The sequence below is a fragment of the Diabrotica virgifera genome, chromosome 4, assembly GCF_917563875.1.
Source record: "Diabrotica virgifera virgifera chromosome 4, PGI_DIABVI_V3a".
In the NCBI taxonomy this organism is placed as follows: domain Eukaryota; kingdom Metazoa; phylum Arthropoda; class Insecta; order Coleoptera; family Chrysomelidae; genus Diabrotica; species Diabrotica virgifera.
In genome coordinates, this window is record NC_065446.1 from 137,923,272 (window position 1) to 137,948,206 (window position 24,935).

At 33.6% G+C, this 24,935-nt stretch overlaps 1 protein-coding gene across 1 annotated transcript in view; it reads left to right on the forward strand.

The window, feature by feature from the left end:
* LOC114333250 (zwittermicin A synthase ZmaJ) overlaps positions 1–21,571 on the forward strand; it is a 230,332-nt gene extending 208,761 nt beyond the window's left edge. Inside the window, exons 12-14 of the mRNA XM_028283114.2 lie at positions 2,927–3,190; positions 11,637–11,820; positions 18,629–21,571. Coding sequence (XP_028138915.1) covers positions 2,927–3,190; positions 11,637–11,820; positions 18,629–18,766 — 586 coding nt within the window. The 3' untranslated portion in view covers positions 18,767–21,571. The remainder of the gene's footprint in view (positions 1–2,926; positions 3,191–11,636; positions 11,821–18,628) is intronic.
* The last annotated feature ends 3,364 nt before the right edge of the window (positions 21,572–24,935 follow it).

Here is a 24,935-nt window from a genome sequence, read left to right on the forward strand (position 1 = left end):
GAAGGAACTTAATAATATTTGAAGAACTCAATAAGGTCAATAGGAATACAGACCTAATGTCAACACTCTGACTGATATAATAGTAGCTATAGAGGAAAGCCAGAAGATACACTACCAAAAGATATCATATAACGAAATAATAAACCCTCAAACATAAGCACTAATGAAAGAGGGGAAAAAATTCAAAGTAATAGAAGCAAGGTACACCATGAACTTAGATAAGTAAAAGAATAAAAAAATATGTTAGAATGGACAACCAAAAGGATCAATGTGAACAAATCCAACAAACAATTGAAGATAAGAAGAACGTCAAAGTTCTAAGGAGAAAATTAATGAATGACAAAAAAGAAATAACAAAATTAAAACCGCAAATAATATTCTAGGAGACAGACTTTTAGAGTACTGTGCAACTTATGTCTGCACCAAAGTGAAACACATTCAAGACGGAACAGTACTCTTATCGGTTTTATTATACAAAAAAGTCGATCCAATAGACCTCCAGAATTATCGATCCATAATATATTAGACCACCTCTACTAAGTTATTCACAAGAGTAATAACAAATAGACAAATAGATAGGAAATAAAATAAGATTTTTGCCAACCTAGGGAACAGACAGTTTTTAGAAAAACCTTTGGCACCAACGATCACCTCTCTGCATAAAAGTGATTATAGAAAATATATCTAATTCGACCGCCCATTAGGAATGGCTTTCGTAGATTTTCGCAAAGTATTCGATACGATAGAAATTAGCGGTTTAATGAGAGGTATAGATTGTCGCTACTCCAAACTGATCGTAAATGTATGCAATAAAATGTAACCATGACCGCAAGACTATACAAAGATACAAAATATAAGACTAAAGGATAATTATTGATTGGAGCTATGCATGCTGAGTTAGGTTATGTTAGGTGATGAAAACCAAATTGCCACGGACAACCAAACCGCTGAACTGCAAAGTAGACTCACTTTAGCATGGGCCGCATTTGGAGCTGTATCAGATATCTTCAAGAGCAATATTACAAATTATTTAAAAAAGAAGACGTTCGACCAATGTATGCTTCCAGTCATGACAGTTAAGGAAACACTTTCCTTAACCCATGGCACAGCAATCAAATTCAAAGCAGCCCAAAGAAAAATGGCCCATGGTTAAAAACTAAGAAATAAGATGAAGGACAAGCGTCACAGATTTCATAGAGTACATAGCATGGCTGAAGGAGAATTGGGCGGGTCATGTGGCCAGATTAAATGATGGGCAGTGAACCCAAAAAGTTACAGTGTGGAGACCACGAGTAGATAAAAGAAGCAGAGTTAGACCATCTACACCAGGGGTCACCAAATGGCGGACTGCGATCCACATCCGGACCGTAGGCAAATTTTGTGCGGCCCCCATTAAATTAAGAATATAGTGATGGCAATTTTGAAAATCTTTGACTGTGAAATTGTGTACTATATTTGACTCAACTTAAATGTGCGAAAAATCGGTACAGATATCATCTAACTCCCTAATAAGAATCAGTTACACTAACGTCAATCCACACTTCAGCCAGGTTATACGAAATAAAAAACGTAATTTTTCTGACTGATAATTTCATTTTGTAAAGAGTTTTCCCGTTATTGTTATACCTACTTATTATAATCATTAATTTGGAATTTAAGTACACCCTAGTACTCCAGAAGACGACGTGCCTTAGTAGTGACCATGGGTACCAGGTGGTCCGGGGGTTGTTCTGATGGCGTAGTCGTGGCCAGAGACCATAAAAACCACCTAATAATCTATTTCCATGCATAAACAGATTAATTTGTGGCCGCTGAACACGAATACGCCATCAGAACCGACACCCGGAGTACCTGATGTCCAGGGTCCCTGCTAAGACACGTTGTCTTTTGGAGCTTCGAGGGTTTTTCAGGTGCACCGAACGTCGGTTCTAATGGAGTATTCTTGTTCAGCGACCCCAAAAACCCCCAATAATCTGTTGGCATCAAGTTAGTGCCTAAAACTCTAGAAATTTCAGAAGACCACGTGCCTTAACAGTGAACCTGGGCACCAGGTGCTCCGGGGGTCAGATCTGATGGCGTATTCGTATTCAGCGACCCGAAGACCTCCGGGTAACAAAATCTGGCCCTTAATATACTAATTTTGACATGTTTATCCACTTTTGGATGCATGTTATGCACTGTAAATGTAATTAAGCATTGTGCCCATTTTTCTATTGTAGATTTCTTGGCTGACGTCATCTCGAGCTCAATACAAACAGTTGTAAGTCAATAGGTGCTGTATTTACAAATCGTTTTATTTTTCGTAAATCCTATAGTTGAAAGTATTCAACTCTACAGTGGCGAAATAATTATTATTGGTTTGCCTTTCCATCTATAGTTTAATTTATTCGCCGTAAAATGTACAGAACTGCACATAACAAAGCTATTGAAAGTCGGTAAGCTATTGCCAGAATTCAAAATGTTCCAAAAAATTGTTGAGCACTATCTCTCTCTCTCTCTCGTTCCATCCCTCCTTGTGGAGTATTGGGCGCTTATGCGTTTCTTGGCCAAAAGTGTAAGATTGCTGTCTGGCCGATACAGCGCATTTGAGCACTATAGTTGCAGGAAAAAAAAGACCACCAGAATCAGGTAGCATTCAATCCTGACCCTGGAAGCGTCCTAGGTTTTCGAAACGGACCCTCAGTGAATATAATTGGTGACCCCTGATCTACACGATGAGCAGACGACATCAAAAAATCTCTGGGAATTGACTGCAGGAAGCTCAAGAGCGCCAGAACTGAAAGATATTAGGGAAGGGCCACGTTCAATTTTAGAAGCAAACGGTTGGATGATGATTTGTGATATTTGCTTCAAATATGGCAACCATATTTAAACGCCCAGTTTTTCATGTGACAATTTAGAATAAATAGTTTTTTATTAATTTTAGTATGATTACCACCAGTTTTTACGAAAAAGCCGATTTAGAACAATGGCTGAAACCTGACATTTCTCCAACAGATTATGATGAACTAATGGAAAAATTATGGGAGCCTTTGTTGGAGCAAAATTTAAGTTTTATTGTCAAGAACGAATACGGCAAAATAGTTGGAGTGGCGTTAAACTTTGACGCCAGAGACGAACCAGACATTGAAATAACCTCTAAATTGACTGTGATATTCGAGTTTTTGGAAAGCATCGAAGGACCTATAAGGTAAGCTATATATTTAACTCTTAATTTTTAACGTTATTAATCTGTTCAATCTGAATAAACGGTGAAAGTTAATCTGGATAAACAGACAAAGAGCAAATAACAGTCTCTATGCCGACGACACTGTTTTAATGACTGATTCGGTATATAGCCTTCAGATACTGTTAAATACGGTCACTGAGAGTGGTGAAAAAATGGGAAGAAGATCAATATTGCGAAAACCAAAGTTATGAAAATATCAAAGAACAAAAACGTATCCCTACCAATATAATATGTGAGCTACCGTCATATTGAATACGTAGACAAATACAAATATCTTGGCTGCTAGTTTAACAATTAACTTGATTATGAACAAGAAGTAGGAGCGAAAACAGGGGTAGTCCGACAAGGCTTTATCAAAATGAAAAGCTTATTTTGTAAAATAAACATTAATATCAGCCTTAGATGTCGTTTTTTGCATTGCTATGTATGTTCAATAATATTGTATGGAACGGAGGCCTGGACGCTTAACATAAAGCTGATAAACAAGTTATAAGCCTTTGAATTCTGATTTTATAAAAGGATCTTGCAAATACCTTGAACAACCCACACCACCAACGAAAATGTCCTGAGGAGAATGATACAGATAGGGAACTGCTAATGATGAAAATATCTGAATGTTTTTCCTTTTTTTAGCAGCAGAAAGCCTAATTTTTAATTATTGCGTGGCTTTTATCAAAAATTGCCTACACATTACTCAAATATAAAGCCAATTACTTAAATATATAAAAATGTATGACAAAAGTACATAGGTCTGGATCCTTCGTATGAAAAAAAAGTTGATTAATAGCAAGCTGAAAATTTGTTAATAGCTTAAGGGTGTCTAGTCGGAAAAAGTTTGATATATAGGAACACTGGAACAGGGAAAGTTTTAATTGTGGAACAGGTTAAAAATTTGGAACGGTCAGACCACGAAAACGTCACATATATTTTGTCCGACAGAACTTCCAATTGATTTGTTACTCTTTCATTAAACTCTCATACAAAAATCAGGTTGCTATTTATCACCAAATCGAAATTATAATGAGTGGAACACGTAGAATATGTCAAATGACAGGAATTATGACAGGTGATAAATAGCAGTCTGATTTTTGCATGAGAGTTTAATGAAAGGGTAACAAATCAATTGGAAGTTCTGTCGGACAAAATACATGTGACGTTTTCGTGGTCTGACCGTTCCAAATTTTTAACCTGTTCCACAATTAAAACTTCCCCTGTTCCAGTGTTCTTATATATCAAAATTTGTCCGACTAAACACCCTTAAGCTATTAACACATTTTCAGCTTGCTATTAATCAACTTTTTTTTCATACGCGGGATCCAGACTTAACAAAGATTGGTCAATTTTTATGAAATATTATTTTAGCTTTTGGAACTGTGTAAGAAAAAAATAGATACACATAATTATTTAAAGAAAGCCAAAGTTTTCAACCTAATAAAAATATTTAAAAATATTCAAAATATTTTAATAGTTATTTATGATATAAATGTTAAAAGTACACGCTTAAGGCACGCATGGGAAAGTTTACAGAATGAGCGATAGCGAATTCTGCAATTCACATGAGTGCCTTAAAAATGTACTTTTTAACACGTATATCATACAATATTTTTTCTACAAACGTAATTACAGGAAAATATCTACAAAAGCTTTTACTTGAACTTGACTGACATTCCATTTTTATATTTTTTTGACATTACATCAAAATTGTCTATACGGTCAATACGAATTGCAGTGCCATAAAAATTTTAAAGCACTAGTTCTTTAAAGTAGCATTTTTAACGATTGTATGGAGTGCTAAAAATTGCATTTTTAACACGGTTGTAAAAAAAAGATATTTGATTGATAACTTATTATACCAATTTCCTGGTAGCACCTCCACGGCTTCTAAAATTTGCAAGCCAGATGGATGCTAAAGCGAAGAAGACAAGAGGGAATTCTAAAATTTGCAATTCACGACCCTGTTTGTTCAGCTGGTAAATTCCAACGGAAAATGGACCTATGTTACTCAAAGGAGTAATACACTAATATAAAATAAAAATGTATATTGTCCTTTTCATGAGCATTTTTCAGTGCGTAACAAATGATAGGAAAAAGGGTAAGTCCGTGATAATACACATTTATGACATTTATTCTAACATGACATTTTAGTTAAATCTGACAGTTGTCACATTTTATTTTCAATTTGGAATAAAATCAAATCAAATGTGTTTCTTGCATTTATAAAATGGTATTTTCTTTGATTTGTACAGTCTTATAAATTATACAGATTATATTTGTAATATTATTATCTAATTAAAAAAATACTTCTTTATTATGGCGCCATCTATCGACAACTAGAATAACTAGAATAAATGTTGTAAATGTCTGTAATCACGGACGTGCCTTTTTTCCTGTCACATACAATTTAATGCGTTAGAAAGAAATCGAAAAACTGTGACGCACTGAAAGATGATCATGAGAAAAAGAATACCATTTTTATTCAGTTTCAATGCGAAGGCAAAACTGTCTTTTTTTTCACTTAGTGCAGGGAGCGCAAACCAGCAATCTAAATCGACGATTTTCTACTCTCATCAGAGAGGCGTAGGTTTGCTGTTCTCTTCCCCAAATGACGAAACTCCGAGAGTTTATCCTCGCATTGCAACCGACGTTATGGAGTAGGTGCTTAGCGACATCTGCTGGATGAAAATCCAAATTTTCAACCTAATAAAAATATTTAAGACATTTAAAAATATTCAAAATATATTATAAAGATATTTAATTGAAAACTTGTTAAACCATTTTCCTGGTTACACCTCCATGGCTTCTAAAAGTTGCAAGCCACTTGGCTGCTGAAGCGAAGGAGACAAGAGGAAATTCTAAAACTTGCAATTCACCACCCCGTCTATTTAGCTGGTAAATTCCAACAGAAAATGGACCTATGTTACGCAAAGGAGTAATAATAATATAAAACAAAAATGTGTACCATTTTTATTCAGTTGCAATGCGAAGGCAAAACCGTCTTATTTTTCACTTAGTACATAGAACGCAAACCAGCACTCTAAATCGACGATTGGAGTCATCATCATAGAGGCGTAGGTTTGCTGTTCTCTGCCCCAAGTGACGAAACTCCGAGAGTATATCCTCGCGTTGCAACCGACGTTATGGAGTAAAACTAATAAAAATATTAAAAACATTTAAAAATTTTCAAAATATTTTTAAAAGATATTTAATTGAAAACCTATTGGACCATTTTCCTGGTAACACCTCCATGACTTCTAAAATTTGCAAGCCAGATGGATGCTGAAGCGAAGAAGACAAGAGGGAATTCTAAAACTTGCAATTCACGATCCCGTCTGTTCAGCTGGTAAATTCCAACGGAAAATGGACATATGTTACTCAAAGGAGTAATATATAAAACAAAAATGTATACCATTTTTATTCAGTTGCAATGCGAAGGCAAAACTATCTGATTTTTCACTTAGTACAGAGAGCGCAAACCAGCACTCTAACTCGACGATTTTCAACTCTAATTGGAGTCATTATTAGAGAGGCGTAGGTTTGCTGTTCTCTGCCCTAAGTGACGAAACTCCGACGTTATGGAGTAGGTGCCTAGCGACATCTGCTAAATGAAAATTAAAGTTTTCAACCTAATAAAAATATTGAAAACTTATAAATATATAAATAATAAAAATATTTTCAATATTTTTAAATGTTTTAAATGTTTTGACTTTCATTTAGCAGATGTCGCTAGGCACCTACTTCATAACGTCGGTTGCAATGTGAGTATAAACTTTCGGAGTTTCGTCACTTAGATGAAAATCGTAGATTTAAAGTGCTGGTTTGCGATCCCTGTACTAAGTGAAAAATAAGACAGTTTTTCCTTCGCATTGCAACTGAATAAAAATGGTATACATTTTATAACCTAATTATTTGTTTAACACTAGAAAGCCGGAGGGGCGAATTTGGCCCCTGTTGCGATTTAAAGTTATTGTAGTTTTTTTTATTTGAGGCAATAATATTTTCATATTTTATGACTTTTAATATTTTGATACAATGCCTTATTTAAAACAAAAAAATATTGTTTACTAAATTGATTTAATGGTTTTTTTAACAAATCTACCATAGAAGTCTAAAGGGGCCAAATTAGCCCCGTGTAAGTTATTAACGTTTTCTGGTAAATTCGACGATCCTTTCTTTCAAATTCCTGTCGAATGGGTAAAATTATATTTATGTATGTTTATTGTAAATGGTTACCCTTATACTGGTACTGATCATCTACGTAATAAAGATACAACTGTTGGCGAACACAAGTGAACACAAAGATGCAATTGTTGGTGTAGAGGACCAAATGACGCGTTTTTATACTACAAAAGCAACTTCAAGACGATGGCCTATGTACGTGTTTTATCATACTCTTGACTTAGAAGCAATAAATGCATGGATTATTTATAAAGAAATAACTGGAAGTAGACTCAGTTTCCGTAAGTTTATTCTTCGGCTGTGTGAAGAATTATGGGCCCCATACCTTGTCTCCCGAAATCTGAAACTACATCGAGCAACACCAGGTCTACCAACAACTATCACTGTTACTATCCAAAAACAAAAAAAAATATCAGTTGAAAATATTTTGTAAAGGAAATCATACTTCAAATCATTGCCACAGTTGTAACAAGGCAATGTGTGGCAAATACCAAAAACTGCAAATGGTGTTCCGAATATTTTTGATGGGCAGCGAATGTGTTAAACAATAAAAGTAAAAAATAAAATTAGATTCTGCCGTCTAGAGTTGATTTAATTTCTTTAAACTGAGTTTTAATTGATTAAAGAGCGTGGGGCCAAAATGATCCCTTCCGGCTTTGTAGGTAGGTATGCTAAGCCAGACATTCTAGTGTTAAGGGCTCTTTTGTATTTTTACTTTTAATTGTTGCATTTGAAATGTTCTATTAGTATGATACAGTTGATCCAAAAACAGGCATAACCCAGACATCCAAAGTGAAAGTTATCCTTCAACACCAAATTGTTCTATATGGTCCACATATTTTCCATTAAAAAGTTACACCATTTTTAGCGTCGGGTTTGGGGGGTAGATGGGGGAGAAGTCGGTAAATTAGGAGTTTTTTTAAGTTTTTCGTTAATATTTCTAAAACCATGCGGTTTAACGTGAACAATATTCTATATAAAAATGTTCTACATTAAATTCTAAGCAAAAAATGTCGTGTGCATAATCCTTCTATTATGAACGGTTCCAAAGTTACGGAGGTAGGCCAAAAAGGCCTAACCCCATCATCCCAAATTAAAGTTTTCCTCCAACACCAAATTGTTCCATATGGTCCACATATATTATTATTCAGTAAAAAGTTACACAGTTATGTTTGGGACGGAGGGGAGGGAAAAGTCGGTAAATTAGTAGTTTTTTAAGTTTTTTGTCAATATTTCTAAAACTAAGCGGGTTAGCGTGAACAATATTCCATACAAAAATATTCTACATTAAATTTGAAAGGAAAAAGGTTCTATGTTCTAAAATCAACAGTTCCGGGATTACGGAGGGTATAAAGTGGAGGTGTTCCATATTCTTTATATTGTTTGGACAAATTATAATATTGCTGAAGAAACTGATTTTTTAACAGGATTGTGTTTTTTAAAAAATATAAATTGCTATTTCATTGGCCGGTGGTATGTTACTGATAAGCCCTTGAAAGAACGTCAACCTCACCATGTGGCTTCTACATGCCTAGTCCATATAAATCTCTGATATGAAGAAACCCAATCTGAACTTTTTATGCACAATGTCGTATGAATATATTTCCAACAGTAAAATTTTCGTTTCAAATTTAATGTAGAACATTTTTGTATAAAATATTGTTCACACTAAAGTGCTTAGGTTAAGAAATATTGACGGAAAACGTAAAAAACCACTAATTTGCCGACTTCTCACCTCTACCTCCCCCCAAACCCGATGGTCAAAATGGTGTAACTTTTTATTGAACAATATGTGGACCATATAGAACAATTTGGTGTTGGGAGAAAACTTTTATTTTGGATGACGGGGTTAGGCCTTTTTTGAACCAATTATACTATACTACCTCCGTAACTTTGGAACTGTTCGACTTAGAAGGATTGTGCATATTATTGCATATAAACTTTTTTGTTTAAAATTTATTGTATAACATTTTTGTATACAACATTATTCACGCTAAACCGCATAGTTTGATAAATATTGACGAACAACGTAAAAAACTCCTAATTTACCGATTTCTCCCCCACCTCCCCCACAAACACGACGCTCAAGATGGTGTAACTTTTTACTGAACAATATTTGGACCATATAGAACAATTTGGTGTTTTTTTTTGTTGTTATTTGGTGTTTTCCCCAAAAAAATTTTTTTTTTTGGCGAAAAACCGCTGTTATGTAATTCCTCAAGTTCTGTGTTTATAACAATCTTATCGACATCCGGATCAACTGTTACCCAAAAAATTCGTGTTCTACGGGTAAAAATACATAAAAAAACTTTGGTAAGTCCATCTGAATAAAGGAGGCCGTTGTACCCCCTGGCAACAGGACTAATTATGTATTTGTAAAGATTATAGATTTTGGAGTGGTTATTTTAGATGTTAGGAATTTATTAGAGAATGGTAAAAAAATTTAGATAAGGAGTGTCACTGTCGTCAAAAAACGTTTTTTAACGCAAGTTTTTAACTTGCTTTTGCTAAACCTCTCTCTATCGCTGTTAAAAAACTTTTACAGTAAAAATTTTTTTCACCCATTTCAGTCTGTTCACTCCATTACCATCTGTAGATTTCAAATTGTTAGTTAACTAATTTAAATAATCAGCTAAATTTATAAATTTTCTCTTTTTTGTTAAGCATTACAACTTCAACATTAGGCAACCAACATTACTCCTTTCATTTTTTACAACATGTATCTTATATTTTTCCGTCTATAATTTGTTTACATTCAAGTATTTTTTCATTTCTCTTTTTATTTCAAACATTGATTTTACTATGAATAACATTTTTATTAACATATCAATAATAACAGTTCTTTCTGTAACAGAGAGTTGCCTTTTAGACTTTTACAATAGAATCTAATTTATTATAATTTAAATTCCGCTTTAATACAGTTATTAACATCCATTCAACTTAACGGATAATTTAATTTCTAAAATACAATATTTTTAAATTCATAACCACAAATTGACTACCTGTCTTGTCGTGTCACTTCAGTTTGATAAATAGGTTGTTGGTCTGTGTTCTCATCTCCTATACTCTTGTTGGTCTGTGTCAATTGAACTGGCAAGAACCACACGTTATTATCGAGCAGTGAATCATGTTGCCCTTTGAGCACTCTTTAATTCATCTTTTAACATCGACTTAGAGTCGCTATTATATAACATCAATTTTTCAACATGTAAATTATATTTCTCGATATCACCTATTCTATAAGGTTGCTAGTTTCATAACTAAGCAGAACGTAAATATTATCCACATTTTTTCTTTAACTAGTCATAATTTTAACCTTTTGCATTCATTCTAACGTGGAAATACTTCGTTCTAGGCACTGAAGATGATCTGATCTAGATCGAATACGTTTTGCGAATCCGTTTGAATGAATTTTTAATAGTTTTTCAATAAACTTTTTATACCATTATACAAACGAAGTTTTTACTTGTTCTGCATGATCTTTAATTAGGGTATACAGCCAGCTACTGGGATTGATTCCCATTGATTAATATTTAGCGTTTACTGACTACCAGCTACTTTGATTTTTTCGTATTGAGATCAAGTCCATGTTCTCTACTTGACTTATATCTGATATGCGGGACAAGTTTGATGTCAGCTAATGTATTTTTTATGTTCCGACAACTTTTTCTTTAGTTCTAGACCGCGTTACGGGGGAATTCCCCTTTCCCCCTTAGATCCGCCACTGTTCAGTAGTATTCTAAAGATAAGGCGGAACTGCAGCTTTGCTGGTATTTCATAAAAACATGATAATTGTTACATCGCTCTGGTAGTACATTTTACATCGCACTTCTTTGGTTTTCTGAGGAATTTTCGGAGGTTTCCTGAAGACTAAAATACGATTCATCTATTTTTGACCACAAGTTCATATACAAGACGCAAGTATGCATGAAGAAAATGAGTCTCTATTATTCCAATAATAAATATTTTAGTTCACTTGACTGTGAATTAGTGCACTTAACGTAAGATCCCTCGAGTCCAATAATTTCAGAAGTCTGTAGCTCGAGAATAGTAGTTATTCAGGCCCAGCTCCCATGGACTTTTTTAATCTACACATCGAGAAGTATCATTGACCAAACTTTCGTTAAATTTGACCGGGACCACTTTTCCATGTGGAGTGTTGCGGGGTCCTTATAACTAAAATATATAAAATATGATTAAAATATCTATCTATTTTTTTTTTATTTTTTAGAGACAATGAACTGCCTCCTGGTAAAGGGTCAATTTTACATTCTTTTATGATGGCTACTCAATCATCATTGACACCAAAAGAAAACGTATCTGTGATGCAATTCATTGAAGGAGAAGTATTAAACATTGCAAAGGAAGCTCATTTTAAGGGAGTCTTCACAACTAACACAAACCCTCTTACGCAGGTAGGTTGGAAAAAGATATTTCTTCTTCTTCTTCTTTTGGCATCATACCCTGGATGGGACTTTGCATGTATGGCTGTGTCTTTCCATTCAGATCTCCATGTCTTTCTCCTAAATTATCTTATATGCAGGGCATCTTAAACGTCATCCTATCATCTCGTTCTAAGCCTTTGTTTTCTTCGCCTTCCTATCAGCTTCGATTGTAACATTTTCTTTCCTGCCTCAGCATCTCCTTGCCTCTGGACACGTCACAGCCATGACAATCTTCGACTTTTCACAAATCTTACAATATCATACCCTTCATTCAATGCATTAACGTCGTCGTTTCTCTTAATTCTCCATGTGCCGTCTTCCTCTTGCACCGGGCCATATACTTTTCTCAATATCTTTCTATCGAATATTTTGTATAATAAAAAGATATTTACGAAACCCAAATATGAACAAGAAGATGAAAAGCTTCTCTCAACATATCTGGTGGTGGTAGTGATCTGAGCTGTTTGAACGAACACAACAATTTTTGCATTTAATTAAGTTATATTTTTTAGTATAATGTCTAGTCATTAGGTATCATTCTCTTTCCACCTATTCCTATGCCCTATGCGGGAAAAGCTGACCTAATATTTTTCCATAAGCTTTTATCTAGAGCCATACCAATATCAATACCCTTGCCTTCAGAGGTATGATATGCCGTTTCAAAGGCATTTTCAATTAAAATATTGTGGTTAATTCCTATTATATACAGTAGACAACATATTTTACATCGCTTTTTATCTTCGTTTTCTTCAACTAGTCCTTTATTATTACTTTACTGTAAACAAATCACAAATAAATACTACAGTCAGACAAATAATAAGGTGCCGCTGGATGAGCTTCTCAAAACAGATGGAATACTATGCGACTTTTATGGAGCGCAAAGATAAATATGAAGAATCCTAAGAAGACAAAGAAAAGATATGACTAAACTATAAACGAGACACGTTCAAAATGAATGATGGGAAAACCACTTTTGATTCATATTTGCTAAATATGATGATAATGAACCACCAACACTAGAAGAGACGACAAACGAAGAAATAAAAAATTGAGGAGCGAGAGGTAAAGGAAACATTAAGGAAATTAAAAATAGAAAATCGCCACGAGAGAATAGAATACCGAACGAGGTCCTAAAGTATGGAGGACCAGATCTAACTAAACTATATAGACCAAAACAGAATACCAAAAGAACGGAGATCAAGCACCCTCTTCAAAAGGGAGACAAATCGGACCCGAAGAACTACAGAAGAATGGACTTATTAAAGACAACACTAAAATTAACAGCCAAAGTGATACAAATAAACTAAATGAAATTATAACACTAGCAGACGATCAGCGGGCTTTTAGATTAGGAACCGACGCTATATTTATAATCAGGTAACTGCAAGGGAATCCACCAGAATACAAGAAAGAATTAATTATTCGCTATCCACTTATTGTATACATATAAAAGAGCTACCTCTAGGAATCAAAACGATCGAACATATCTACCCGAACAACACTATAAAAGTAGAAGAATTGGCCCAATTTAAACTAGCAATATGATAAAACAGAGGGATTCCCTAAACCTTCTATTGTTCAACCTTGTTATGGATGAAATAATAAAAAAAAAATTAAGAGGAAAGAAAGATACCAAACTAAAGATGTCTCTTAGTGAACCATACGCCGCGGCCGCCCAAGCAAGTGTTATTTATTCATCGTTGAAATTCACAGGTCTGATTATCCTTACTGGTCTAGTTCCGTGGGCACTTTTAGGTCGCCGCGATTTGATGGTGGTATTATATGTTTTTTGAGTCGCTGAATCCAATGGAACTGGCCTGGAAGCCCAAATGTGGGGCATTTAATTGTTATTAACAAATTAAGGTAAAATTAGCTGTTTTTTAGGGATTATTAGAAGCCCTGTAAATAAATTGATAGTGTTAAGGCAGTGGTTTCTAACCTTTTTGTACCTGCGCCCCCCTTTAAAAAAAATAAAATTGTTGCGCTCCCTTAATTTTGTAACATTCTAATTTACAAATTCTGAACTCCATTTTGAAAATTTGCTATCACTAGATAAGTCTTTTATCATTTCCTGCTCTGCTGTCGTAAGGCCAAAGTCATCATATTTTTCAATCACAAACGGGTTTCTAATCCCTTCATATTTGGACAATATTTAAAGTAAAACGAGAATTGCTTCCATAGACTGGTCAAATGATAATTAAGAACTTTACTTTCTTTTATTTCATCAGCAAGACAGGTAATTTTAAAAATGGGAATCATGTCAAAATTTTTCAAACTTACTATCCAGAGTTCTAATTTCTTTTATAAATGCAGTAATCTTGTCTTTGCTCTAATCTATCATTGATTTATTTAGAATCCTGCGCATTTGAAGAATATTAAATAAATACGCAAGTTTTACAAGGAATTTCGTGTCATAGAACAAGTTTGCTCGTTCTCTATTATTATCAGTAAGAAATATGGCGATCTCTTAAAATATATCTTAAAACAAGCGATTGTCTATGAATCATGCTATGTGTCCAAACTGCACGAGGAGCCATCTTTCGAAATCGTGCCTGTAGACTGGCATTTTTTCCTGTCATAGATGGAGTTCCATCTGTGCATAGTCCCACATAGTTCTCCCACGGAATGTCATTTTCATTAAAAAAAATATCAATGATATTATAAACTTCACTTGCTGTAGTATTGCCTTCAATAAGTTTACAGAATAACATGTCTTCTCTAACATCAGTTTAAACAACATATCTTACATATGTATATGTTATCAAGTGTGCATCCTTAAGAACATCGGTAGCCTCATCTACTTGCAACGCGAAAGAAGATAGTTTTACTTTTTCTATTAATTGATCGCAAAGACCTTCAGATATTCGTCTTCCCATCGTATTACCTGCAAGTGGAATGATTTTAAGTTGATCAGCATATGATTCACTGAGCATCATAGCTATTATGCCAATAGATGCAGATAGCATTAGATAACAGGTAAATTAATTTTTGACACCTATTCGACTTCATTGGTTTATATTCGAAAATGATATTTTGGAAACAGCTGCATGCCACCCTTACAATACTCTCGCGCCACCCTAGGTTGGAAACCACTGTGTTAAGGTCTTCTCTGATGTATTTTAGTCGCTGAATCGAATGCTACTAGTCGAGATTACTCAAAATATGTTCTTATTTTGTTAATAACAAAATAATTGTTTATTCTCCGAAAAGCTCGAAATGCGCTATCTACAGCAAGTTTGTAGTCTTTTTCATAGTATTTCTATAGGCTAAATCGATTGCCACTAGTCGTGATAGCTTAAACCACGTTCGGACTTTGTTATTAATAAATTATTGCAAAAATAACGGTTTATAGTACGTTCACTCACGATTTTTGCTCTAGATTTTAAAAAACCACTTGGATTGACATGAAATTTGACAAACACGTAGCTAGCATGTCAAACAAAACAAGTGATATTGTGCCGATGTCTGATTTTACCTTGGGGGTGACTTTCACCCCTTTTCGGGGGTGAAAAAAGAAACCTTTAAAATAAGTCCGGAAGTGGATAAACTGGTTGATTCTAAGCAACTTTTGTTCTAAACAGATTTTTCATTGAGTCAATAATTTTCGAGTTATTTATGTTTTTTTGTTGAAAAATGAACATATTCACTCGCAAATAACTCGAAAAGTATTGACTTGGTGAAAAAACTGTATAGAACAAAAGTTGCTTATATGTAATTAATCAGTTTATTCAATTCCGGACTTATTTTAAAGGTTTCTTTTTTCACCCGCGAAACGGGGTGAGACTCACCCCCAGGGTAAAAGCACACCTCGCCACAACATCACTTGTTTTGTTTGACATGTTAGCTACGTGCATGCCAAATTTCATGTCATTCCAGGTGGTTTTTTTTTAATTTAGAGCAAAAACCGTGACTAAACGTACTATAAACCATTATTTTTGCAATATTAATAAAAAAAAGTCAGAACGTGGTTTAAGCTATCACGACTAGTGACAATCGATTTTGCGCATAAAAATACTATGAAAAAGACTACAAACTTGCTGTAGATAACGCATTTCGAGCTTTTCGGCGAATAAACAAATATTTTGTTATTAACAAAATAAGAACTTATTTTGAGTAATCGCGACTAGTCGCATTCGATTCAGCGACCAAAAATACACCAGAGAAGACCTTAACACTATCAATTTATTTACAGAGCTTCTAATAATTCCTGAAAAACACCTAATTTTACCATAATATGTTAATAACAATTAAACGCACCATATTTGGGCTTCCAGACCACTTCCATTGGATTCAGCGACCCAAAAACCCTATAATACCACAATCAAATCGCGGCGACCTAAAAGTGTCCACGGGACGCATCTAAACATTCCGTATATGTATTTGGACCATAGGAGTTTTCTATTGGTTCGTTGCAGCACGCGGTAATATTTTAATCAATAGGCGGCGAGGTTCCAGATGCATATACGGAATGTTGGTCGGTCCCAAATTCATATACGGATTGTTACAATATCGTACACCGAAAAAGATAAGTTTTTTTAGAGTCTTTTAAAAGGAGATTGATTTTAAAATACTTGTTACTGTATTATTAAATAAAAATAAAACAATTATAGTATTTCGAATGTTATTTGGTGCGAAATTCATATGCGGAATGTTAATTATTCGTAGACCAAAATAAATACAGAGAGTCTGTAATTTGAAATAAATTCAATATCTCAAATACTAATTGTTTTTTTGAAACTTGCTCAGACCCGTGGATTAGTATTTCAAATTTTCCTTTTTTACATACAATAATAATGTATATAGGGTGTCCCAATTTAGAGATATGACGTCATCGTTGATTTTCTTAAATGGCAACACTGTCATTTTGATAGGGTGTGTAAAGTTATACATCACTGCAAAATATCAAATTTTTATTCTCTGCCATTTACAAGATAATAAAAAATAACAAAGTTATGTCTGTAATTTGGAATAAATTCAATAATTCAAATAATAATTGTTTTTTTGAAAAATGCTCAGACCCGTCGATTAGTATTTCAAATTGTCATTTTTGACATAAAATAATAATGTATACAAGGTGTCCCAATTTAGAGATAGACGGCATCGTTGATTTTTTTAAATGGCAACACTAGCATTTTGGTAGCTATTTTAACAGGGTGTGTAAAGTTATACATAACTTCAAAATTTCAAAATTTTTATTCCCTACCATTTATAAGATAATAAAAAATAACAGTTATGAAAAACAAGTAATCAAATAATAATGAAATTAAATTATTTCAATTAAGCAAATGCTCATAATATTGCCCACTGACCATTTGACAATAACTGAGGGCAACATTATGAGCATTTGCTTAATTGAAATAATTAAATTCAATTAATTCAATTATTTTTTATTACTTTGTTATTTTTTATTATCTTGTATATGGTAGGGAATAAAAATTTGAAATTTTGCAGTTATGTATAGCTTTACACACCCAATCAAAATAGCTCTCAAAATAACAGTGTTGCCATTTAAGAAAATCAACGATGACGTCAAATCTCTAAATTGGGACACCCTTTATACATTATTATTTTATGTCAAAAATGACAATTTGAAATACAAATCGACGGGTCTAAGCATTTTTCAAAAAAACAAATAGTATTTGAATTATTGAATTTATTCCAAATTACAGACATAACTTTGTTATTTTTTATTATCTTTTATATGGTAGGGAATAACAATTTGAAATTTTGCATTTTAATAAAAAGTCCCATTTTTGGTCTACGAATAATTAACATTCCGCATATGAATTTCGCACCAAATAACATTCTAAATACTATAATTGTTTTATTTTTATTTAATAAGACAGTAACAAGTATTTTAAAATCAATCTCCTTTTAAAAGACTTATCTTTTTCGGTGTACGATATTGTAACAATCCGTATATGAATTTGGACCGACCAACATTCCGTATATGCATCTGGAACCTCGCCGCCTATTGGTTAAAATATTACCGCGTGCTGCAACGAACCAATAGAAAACTCCTATGTTCCAAATACATATACGGAATGTTTAGATGCCCACGGGACCCCCTATGTTGCGACTAGACTATACCAACTTATTCTGATGACAGAGATATATGTTTTTTTCTGTCTATTCGACCACTTGATTTTGGATGGTTAAGTGTTCGCTGGGAACTAAATTTGTCATAAATCTGGTCTTACTAAGATTCATTTTTAGACCTATTATTGATCATACGTTTTCTAATAACTGCAGTATTTGTTATGCCTCACCCAGATCTTGGTGGTAAGTACTATATCGTCCGCAAAACGCAGATGATTAAGAATTTCTCCATCTATTTTTATTCCTGATTTTTTCACTTTAATATTTTAAAAGGCGTATTCGAGAAACTTTATAAATAATTTAGGTGAAAGAGTGTCGCCCCGTCTCACACCTCGCTTGATATCTATTTCTCTGGTGGTATCATGAGAATGAAGCAATGAGTTTGACACGCATTGTGGCATTTTGGTACAATATTTTTACTAATTATGTAAAGCGGTAGTCTATTCTGCTGTTGTTAAGACAGTTATAATGCTGTCTAGTTCCAAGGTGTCGAAGGCTTTTTGAAAGTCTACGAAGATAAGTACCAGTGATCTGAATTTTGAGCGAAAGCCAGCTTGTTCTCGGGGCTGGTAGAATTCCAACTTTTTTCCTAGTCTTTTCCTAATTATTCGCGTAAACATTTTATAGATGTGGTTCAATAAGCTGACTAATTATTTATTTAACCGTAATATATTTTCAGCAACTGAGTTCTATTTACAACTATCAAACAATGCTGGATTGCCAAGTCAACCAATACGTCGCCAGTGACAACACCAAACCTTTCGGACTGGCGCCCGACGACCAGAGAGCCATCGTCAACTGGAAATCCTTGGAATAGACTATATGTATTGAGGAGATATTTGTATGAAACAAAAAAACGAGACCGGCGTAATATTTACTTTTAAATTATTGTCGCTCCAGATCTCGGCAGTACCTACGTCTGCGTTGTGATAAAAAATGTGTACCTATATTGTGTAAATACGCTTTAACGAAATTTAAATTGATACCCCTATTACTATAATAGGTAATGTAAATTAAACTCTTCATAATTTATATATAAAATTTATCAAAAAATCATCGTAGCTTAAAAAATAGAGGAGGTAAAGTATTTTGGCACCTAAACGAGTATGTCAGTCTACCTAATCTAATATGAAGAGCAGTAATTTTTTAATGTATGAACAAATTGAGTATTATAAACTGCTCGTCAAAGGTTAGGGATATTATCAGAAAAGGCTTTAAAAGCAAAAATATTTAAACATAAATAATAAAAATTCTTTATTATAAAATGAATTAAGATCACTGCATCACTTTTGTATCAACAAACCACCAACTCAAAAGTTTCGTAGAAAAAAATTAAAACAAAAATTGACAAAATTTCTTGTAACACCCGAATCATTTTTAAAATCCAACAAAAAATTGTTTAATGGGTGGTGTCCTCCTCGAGCCTCAATAACTGCTTGGTAACGTATCAGCTTACTTTGTACTAAATGGTTAAGCACATCATTTCTGATTTGCATCCAAGATTGTGACATATGGCAATAGGTTTCTTAATTGCTGAAGAATTTCAGGGCGTGGTTCACGTGCATCTAATGCTCTCTGGAGTTGATCCCAATCATGTTCAATGCAGTTGAACTCAGGAGACCTCGAGGGTAATTGCAAATGAGGAATACCTTGATTGTCAGGAATACTGTGCTGTTAGGAGTTTATGAAATAGGTGCCAGAGTTAGGCAACACATGAGTCAGGGCGAATATGAAAAATATGACAGGTCATGTGATGTTGGGCTAGGGGGCATAAAAGATGTACATTGGAAAGTAATAAACTGATGTTTATCCGAAGTAATAACCAGGGTATTATTTATAACGCCTCTCTGATAACACGACAAATACCTCGAGCGTCAACTACAAACAGTGGCAGGCCGATGAGGAGTTGCATTATCGTGGATAAAGGAAGCCTTGACCAATAGAGGCGTGAAAATGTGGAATAATATTGTTGGTGACTTCATCTCTATAAATCACACTGGTCATATTCCTGTTCAAAACTACTAGGTCTGTTCGGACGTCAAAAGAAATTCCACTCAATAGAAAATCCAGAAATTCCACTACCTTCTCGAAATGGAGGAATTTCTTGGGCATGTCGACGATTTCTCGGCACCAACGGTTTGCCCCAAACACGTAAACGTCGGTCGACTATCGGAATAGCTTATTATCCATAGCGAGACTCGTCGGTAAAGAGTAAAGATTTCCATTCTTCCTGCCAATTTCGATGTTACAGAACCCAAGCTAGTTTTTGGCATATGTGCTCTGCGGTGAGTGGAACTCTTCTAACAATAAGACGCCTTGATCTTAAATTAAGCTCAGAGAGCTTTCGACGAAGAGTTGCTACCAAATCGCAGTTCTCGTCGCATTAAAAAACCTCCTATTTAGGGTTCTACTAGTTTCGGGTGGCGTTCTTTGAGCTGATAGAGTAATGTAACAGTGCTGGGCGGCCGTAGTAACTCTCGTCCTTCCAGATTTGAGTCGTTCCGCAACATTTTGTGTCGTTGAAACGGTTGGCTAATCGAGAAACTATACTTTGCGATACATTAAAGCTTTCACCTACATCTACTTACATAGCCCCAGCTTGGATCATACAAATAACCATATCTGCCTCTGCAATAACTAACTTCCTTCGTCCCATACATCTACAGTAAAAAAAAAGAATGTGTGTGTACTTTGTACGCACGTAAGAAGTTATACTTCTATTATATGATTTCAACGAAATTAATATACTTTAAATAGTTTATTTATATTTTATTAAAATATTAAACTAATTTTAATACTTACTACCTTCCAAAAAATTTTATTAAAACAATCCCAAAAATTAAAAAAATAAAATAATAAAATACACACAAACACATTGAAAAATGCCACAAATGATTTCTGAACAATAATTGTCGGAAAAAATTTTAACTAAATACGTATTTTTTGAAGAAAAAAATTATATAATAAATATACAGTGGAACCCCGATAAGTCGGCCCCCGATAACCCGGAAGTCCGGCTAACCCGGAAGTCCGGCTAACCCGGAAGTCCGGCTAACCCGGACCGATTTTCATCAGACAAAAATTTAACAAATAAACAATTTAACAATTTTATCAAATAAAAATGTATGTAGGCCAAATAATATTTCAGAGATAATGTGTATTTGTGTAATTTGAACACATAAGTACAATAGTAAAAATGATTCATGCACACGGCGGCAGCCAGAGCGACCGTCTCAGCTTATCGGAAAGAACAGACACCTGTCTGTATTCCTTTTTCTTTATTTATGTCAAACTGTCTTAGCATTGTTTAAAAAAGACGTGACTATTTAAAAATTCTTGTATTGTGTGTAGTACAGCCTATTAATCACTTCCGTTCTGTAATGTAATCGTGCTTCAGATTGTGTTTGCTTTGTCTACGTAATGGTAACAAAACGTAAAAATGTTGCAGTGACAATGGAAAAGAAACTAGAAACATTAGGTAGGATTGATAAAGACGAATCTTTAAAATAAATTTATTGCAGCATCATAATATGATATTATGCTACCATAGGTCTGGATCCCGCGTATTAAAAAAAAGTTGATTAATAGCAAGCTAAAAATTTATTAATAGCTTAAGGGTGTCTAGTCGGATAAACTTTGATATATGAGAACACTGGAACAGGGGCAGTTTTAATTGTGGAACAGGTCAAAAATTTGGAACGGTCAGAACACGAAAATGGCACATTTGTTTTGTCCGACAGAACAGACATAAACTCTCCGAACAGAGATTAAACTCTCATGCAAAAATCAGACTGCTATTTATCACCTGTCATAATTCCTGTCATTTGACATATTCTACATGTTCCACTCATTAAAACGCCAATTTGGTGATAAATAGCAGTCTGATTTTTGCATGAGAGTTTAATCTCTGTTCGGAGAGTTTAAGTCTGTTCTGTCGGAAAAAATACATGTGCCGTTTTCGTGGTCTGACCGTTCCAAATTTTTAACCTGTTCCACAGTTAAAACTTCCCCTGTTCCAGTGTTCCCATATATTAATGTTTGTCTGACTAGACACCCTTAAGCTAATAACAAATTTTCAGCTTGCTATTTATCAATTTTTTTTTGTACGCAGGATCCAGACCTACCATATTATGGTGTCGGTACATCTCTACAGTATGACTGAGTTTTTTACCAAGAAATGAACAAAACTCTACACTCTATACAACTATACGTAATTTAGATGTGTACTGTGCATATGTGTTTCATGTTTTTGTAATTTTAATGGAGGTTATTTATTAATTTTTACTATATTCTCCGGCTAACCCGGATTTTCGATAACCCGGATCGGCCGCGGTCCCGATTAATCCGAGTTATCGAGGTTCCACTGTACTTCCAATCATAAAATGTATAAAAAAAACAAAAAAATAAAAGTTTCTATTGGGGTTCGAACCCGCTTATGTTTGCGCAGTTAGTAGTGGAATTCATTCATCTTACATTTCTACCCACGGAGACACCTGCATCATGTGGGAAGATCGACGAACTAAACGGTTTAAACTTTTCACAGTTCTGCCAAATTATTTTGATTTTTGTAGAATATTGAAATATTATAATACAACAAAACATAGAGCAAGAAAACAATATATTAGGTGAATATTGACAGAAATTTTGATGGTAATCAAATTATGTAAATCAAAGCATTACATGCTATTTTGATAGGTTCATTTTAAATTTTCTAAATAGGCAGGTACCTATTTAATTTTTATTAGGATACTAAAACATTTACAATTATTACGTACCTGTCGCTTTTAAATACTATTTAAAAAGTCACTACAATTATAAACTTGCTTTTTTCTCTGCCATCACAACAATAAAAACTAATATACACAACATTTGTTGATCCATAATCTCCAACAATTATTGACAGATGATTTTAACACCCAATACGATCCCGTATAACGTTTGAGCGACTAAATATACTGTCATATATAGCAATAATTGACTAATATACTGTCGGTGTGCGCATGCGCCAGGGAATGTTAAAATTCACCCTCGTGCCTAAAGAAGTATAACTTCAAAAAATTCTAAATGCTAAGGATTGTTTAGAATTCTGTACAGTTCAGAGAGAGACTGAATACATGGTAATTCATACCTTCTAAATTATTGTAATATAAATGTACTGATAATTTTTTCAGAACAAACAAAATTGTTAATGAAACTGTGTACTTCCATTTGATATGAAACTAACCAAATTTTTTCGATAAATAGCAAAGGTTTTATTTAAATAATAGCAATATCATTAACTTTTGACAAGCAGTTTATATGGAACGCCTCATCTATCTCGGAAACGGATTGCACAGGTTTTATAGGTTTAGTGGGTAATGTTCTTGTGTGCGGCCGATATTACGGTGGTAGGTATTTACATTGTAGTCAGACCTTCCGATTTTTTTAATCTAATGAACTTTCTTTTTCAAATGGAACACCCTGTATATGTTATGCGTTTGGAAGTCGTTACCTAACAAATTTTATTAAACAGTTAACAGTCGATTATTTTTCATGTACCGTTTCCTATAACTAAATTCCATAATTTCAGAGATATTACTACATGTATTTAATATTGTAAATTCTGTGGCAAATAGACATGGTCTAATGCCATCCACTCTCTCATCACACACACATGTATTTAATAGTTATTTATGGTAAAAATGTTAAAAGTGCAATTTTAAGGCACGCATGTGAAAGTTTGCAGAATGAGCGAAGCGAATTCTGCAATTCACATGAGTGCCTTAAAAATGTACTTTTTAACACGTATATCATACAATATTTTTTCTACAAACGTCTTATATATCAACAATTATAATTTATTCATTCTCAATTACAGGACAATACCTACAAAAACTTTTACTTAAACTTGACTGATATTCCATTTTTATATTTTTCTTGACATTACATCAGAACTGCTTATACTGTCAATACGTAAATCATAACAACTATAGAATAACATCTACTTTTATTGTTGTTTATTCTAACAAATTTTATATTAATAGTTTTTTATTCTACAAACGTGTTAAAAATGCAATAATACAGTTTAAATTAAATTAAAAAAAAATTCAAATTGCGCATGTTGTACTATTAATATTAATGTTAATAAATGAAATATAAATATTTTGACGTTTCACAATTTGACAATTCACTTTTACCTGCAGTGCCTTAAAGTTTTTAAAGCACTAGTGCTTTAAAGTAGCATTTTTAAGGCTCCTATGGAGTGCTAAAATAGTTATTTATGAAACAGTTCGTGAAGTATGCTTTTTGCGAACGCACGCGATTTTTAGAGCACGAGCGACAACGGAGCGAGTGCTATAAATCGCGTTAGTTCGCAAAAAGTACTTCACGCACAGTTTCATACAATATTTTATCTAGGATAAACAAATCAAAAAGCTGTAACTCTTCGTCACTGGAATTCATTTCTATTCTACAATTTTTAGAATTTTGATATTTAAAAATTCTAACTACTTTCAAACCACAAAACTGTCAAAACTTTTGTTGTAATTCATTGCTCATATTGTCATCACCATGACAACGCGAAAGTTGAAAACAGTGCAAAAAAGTAAATCCCATTTAAAATACATTCTTACTTCACGCACTGCTATCTATAATGACAGTTTTCACAAACTAAAAACTTATACATAATATGACATAGAGTAGATAAATTGCATTTTTAACAAGGTTGTAGAAAAACAATTTAGTTTAACAAATTTTAAAAATCAACGTTTTTGGCCTAGACAGATATTACTTTTGATTTTTTGTATCATTCGAAATAAAAAAAGGACTGTTATAACTTATTTCCAAAGATCGTTTTCAATTTACAAACAAATTAAAACTGAAAAAACTAAAAATGATGATTTTCAAGGATCAAAGACACAAGTAAAAAATATCTTTGGAACCACGAAGTAGCCAAATTTAAGTTCAAACTATCTTCTATTTTTTTTATTTATTTATTTATTGCTAAT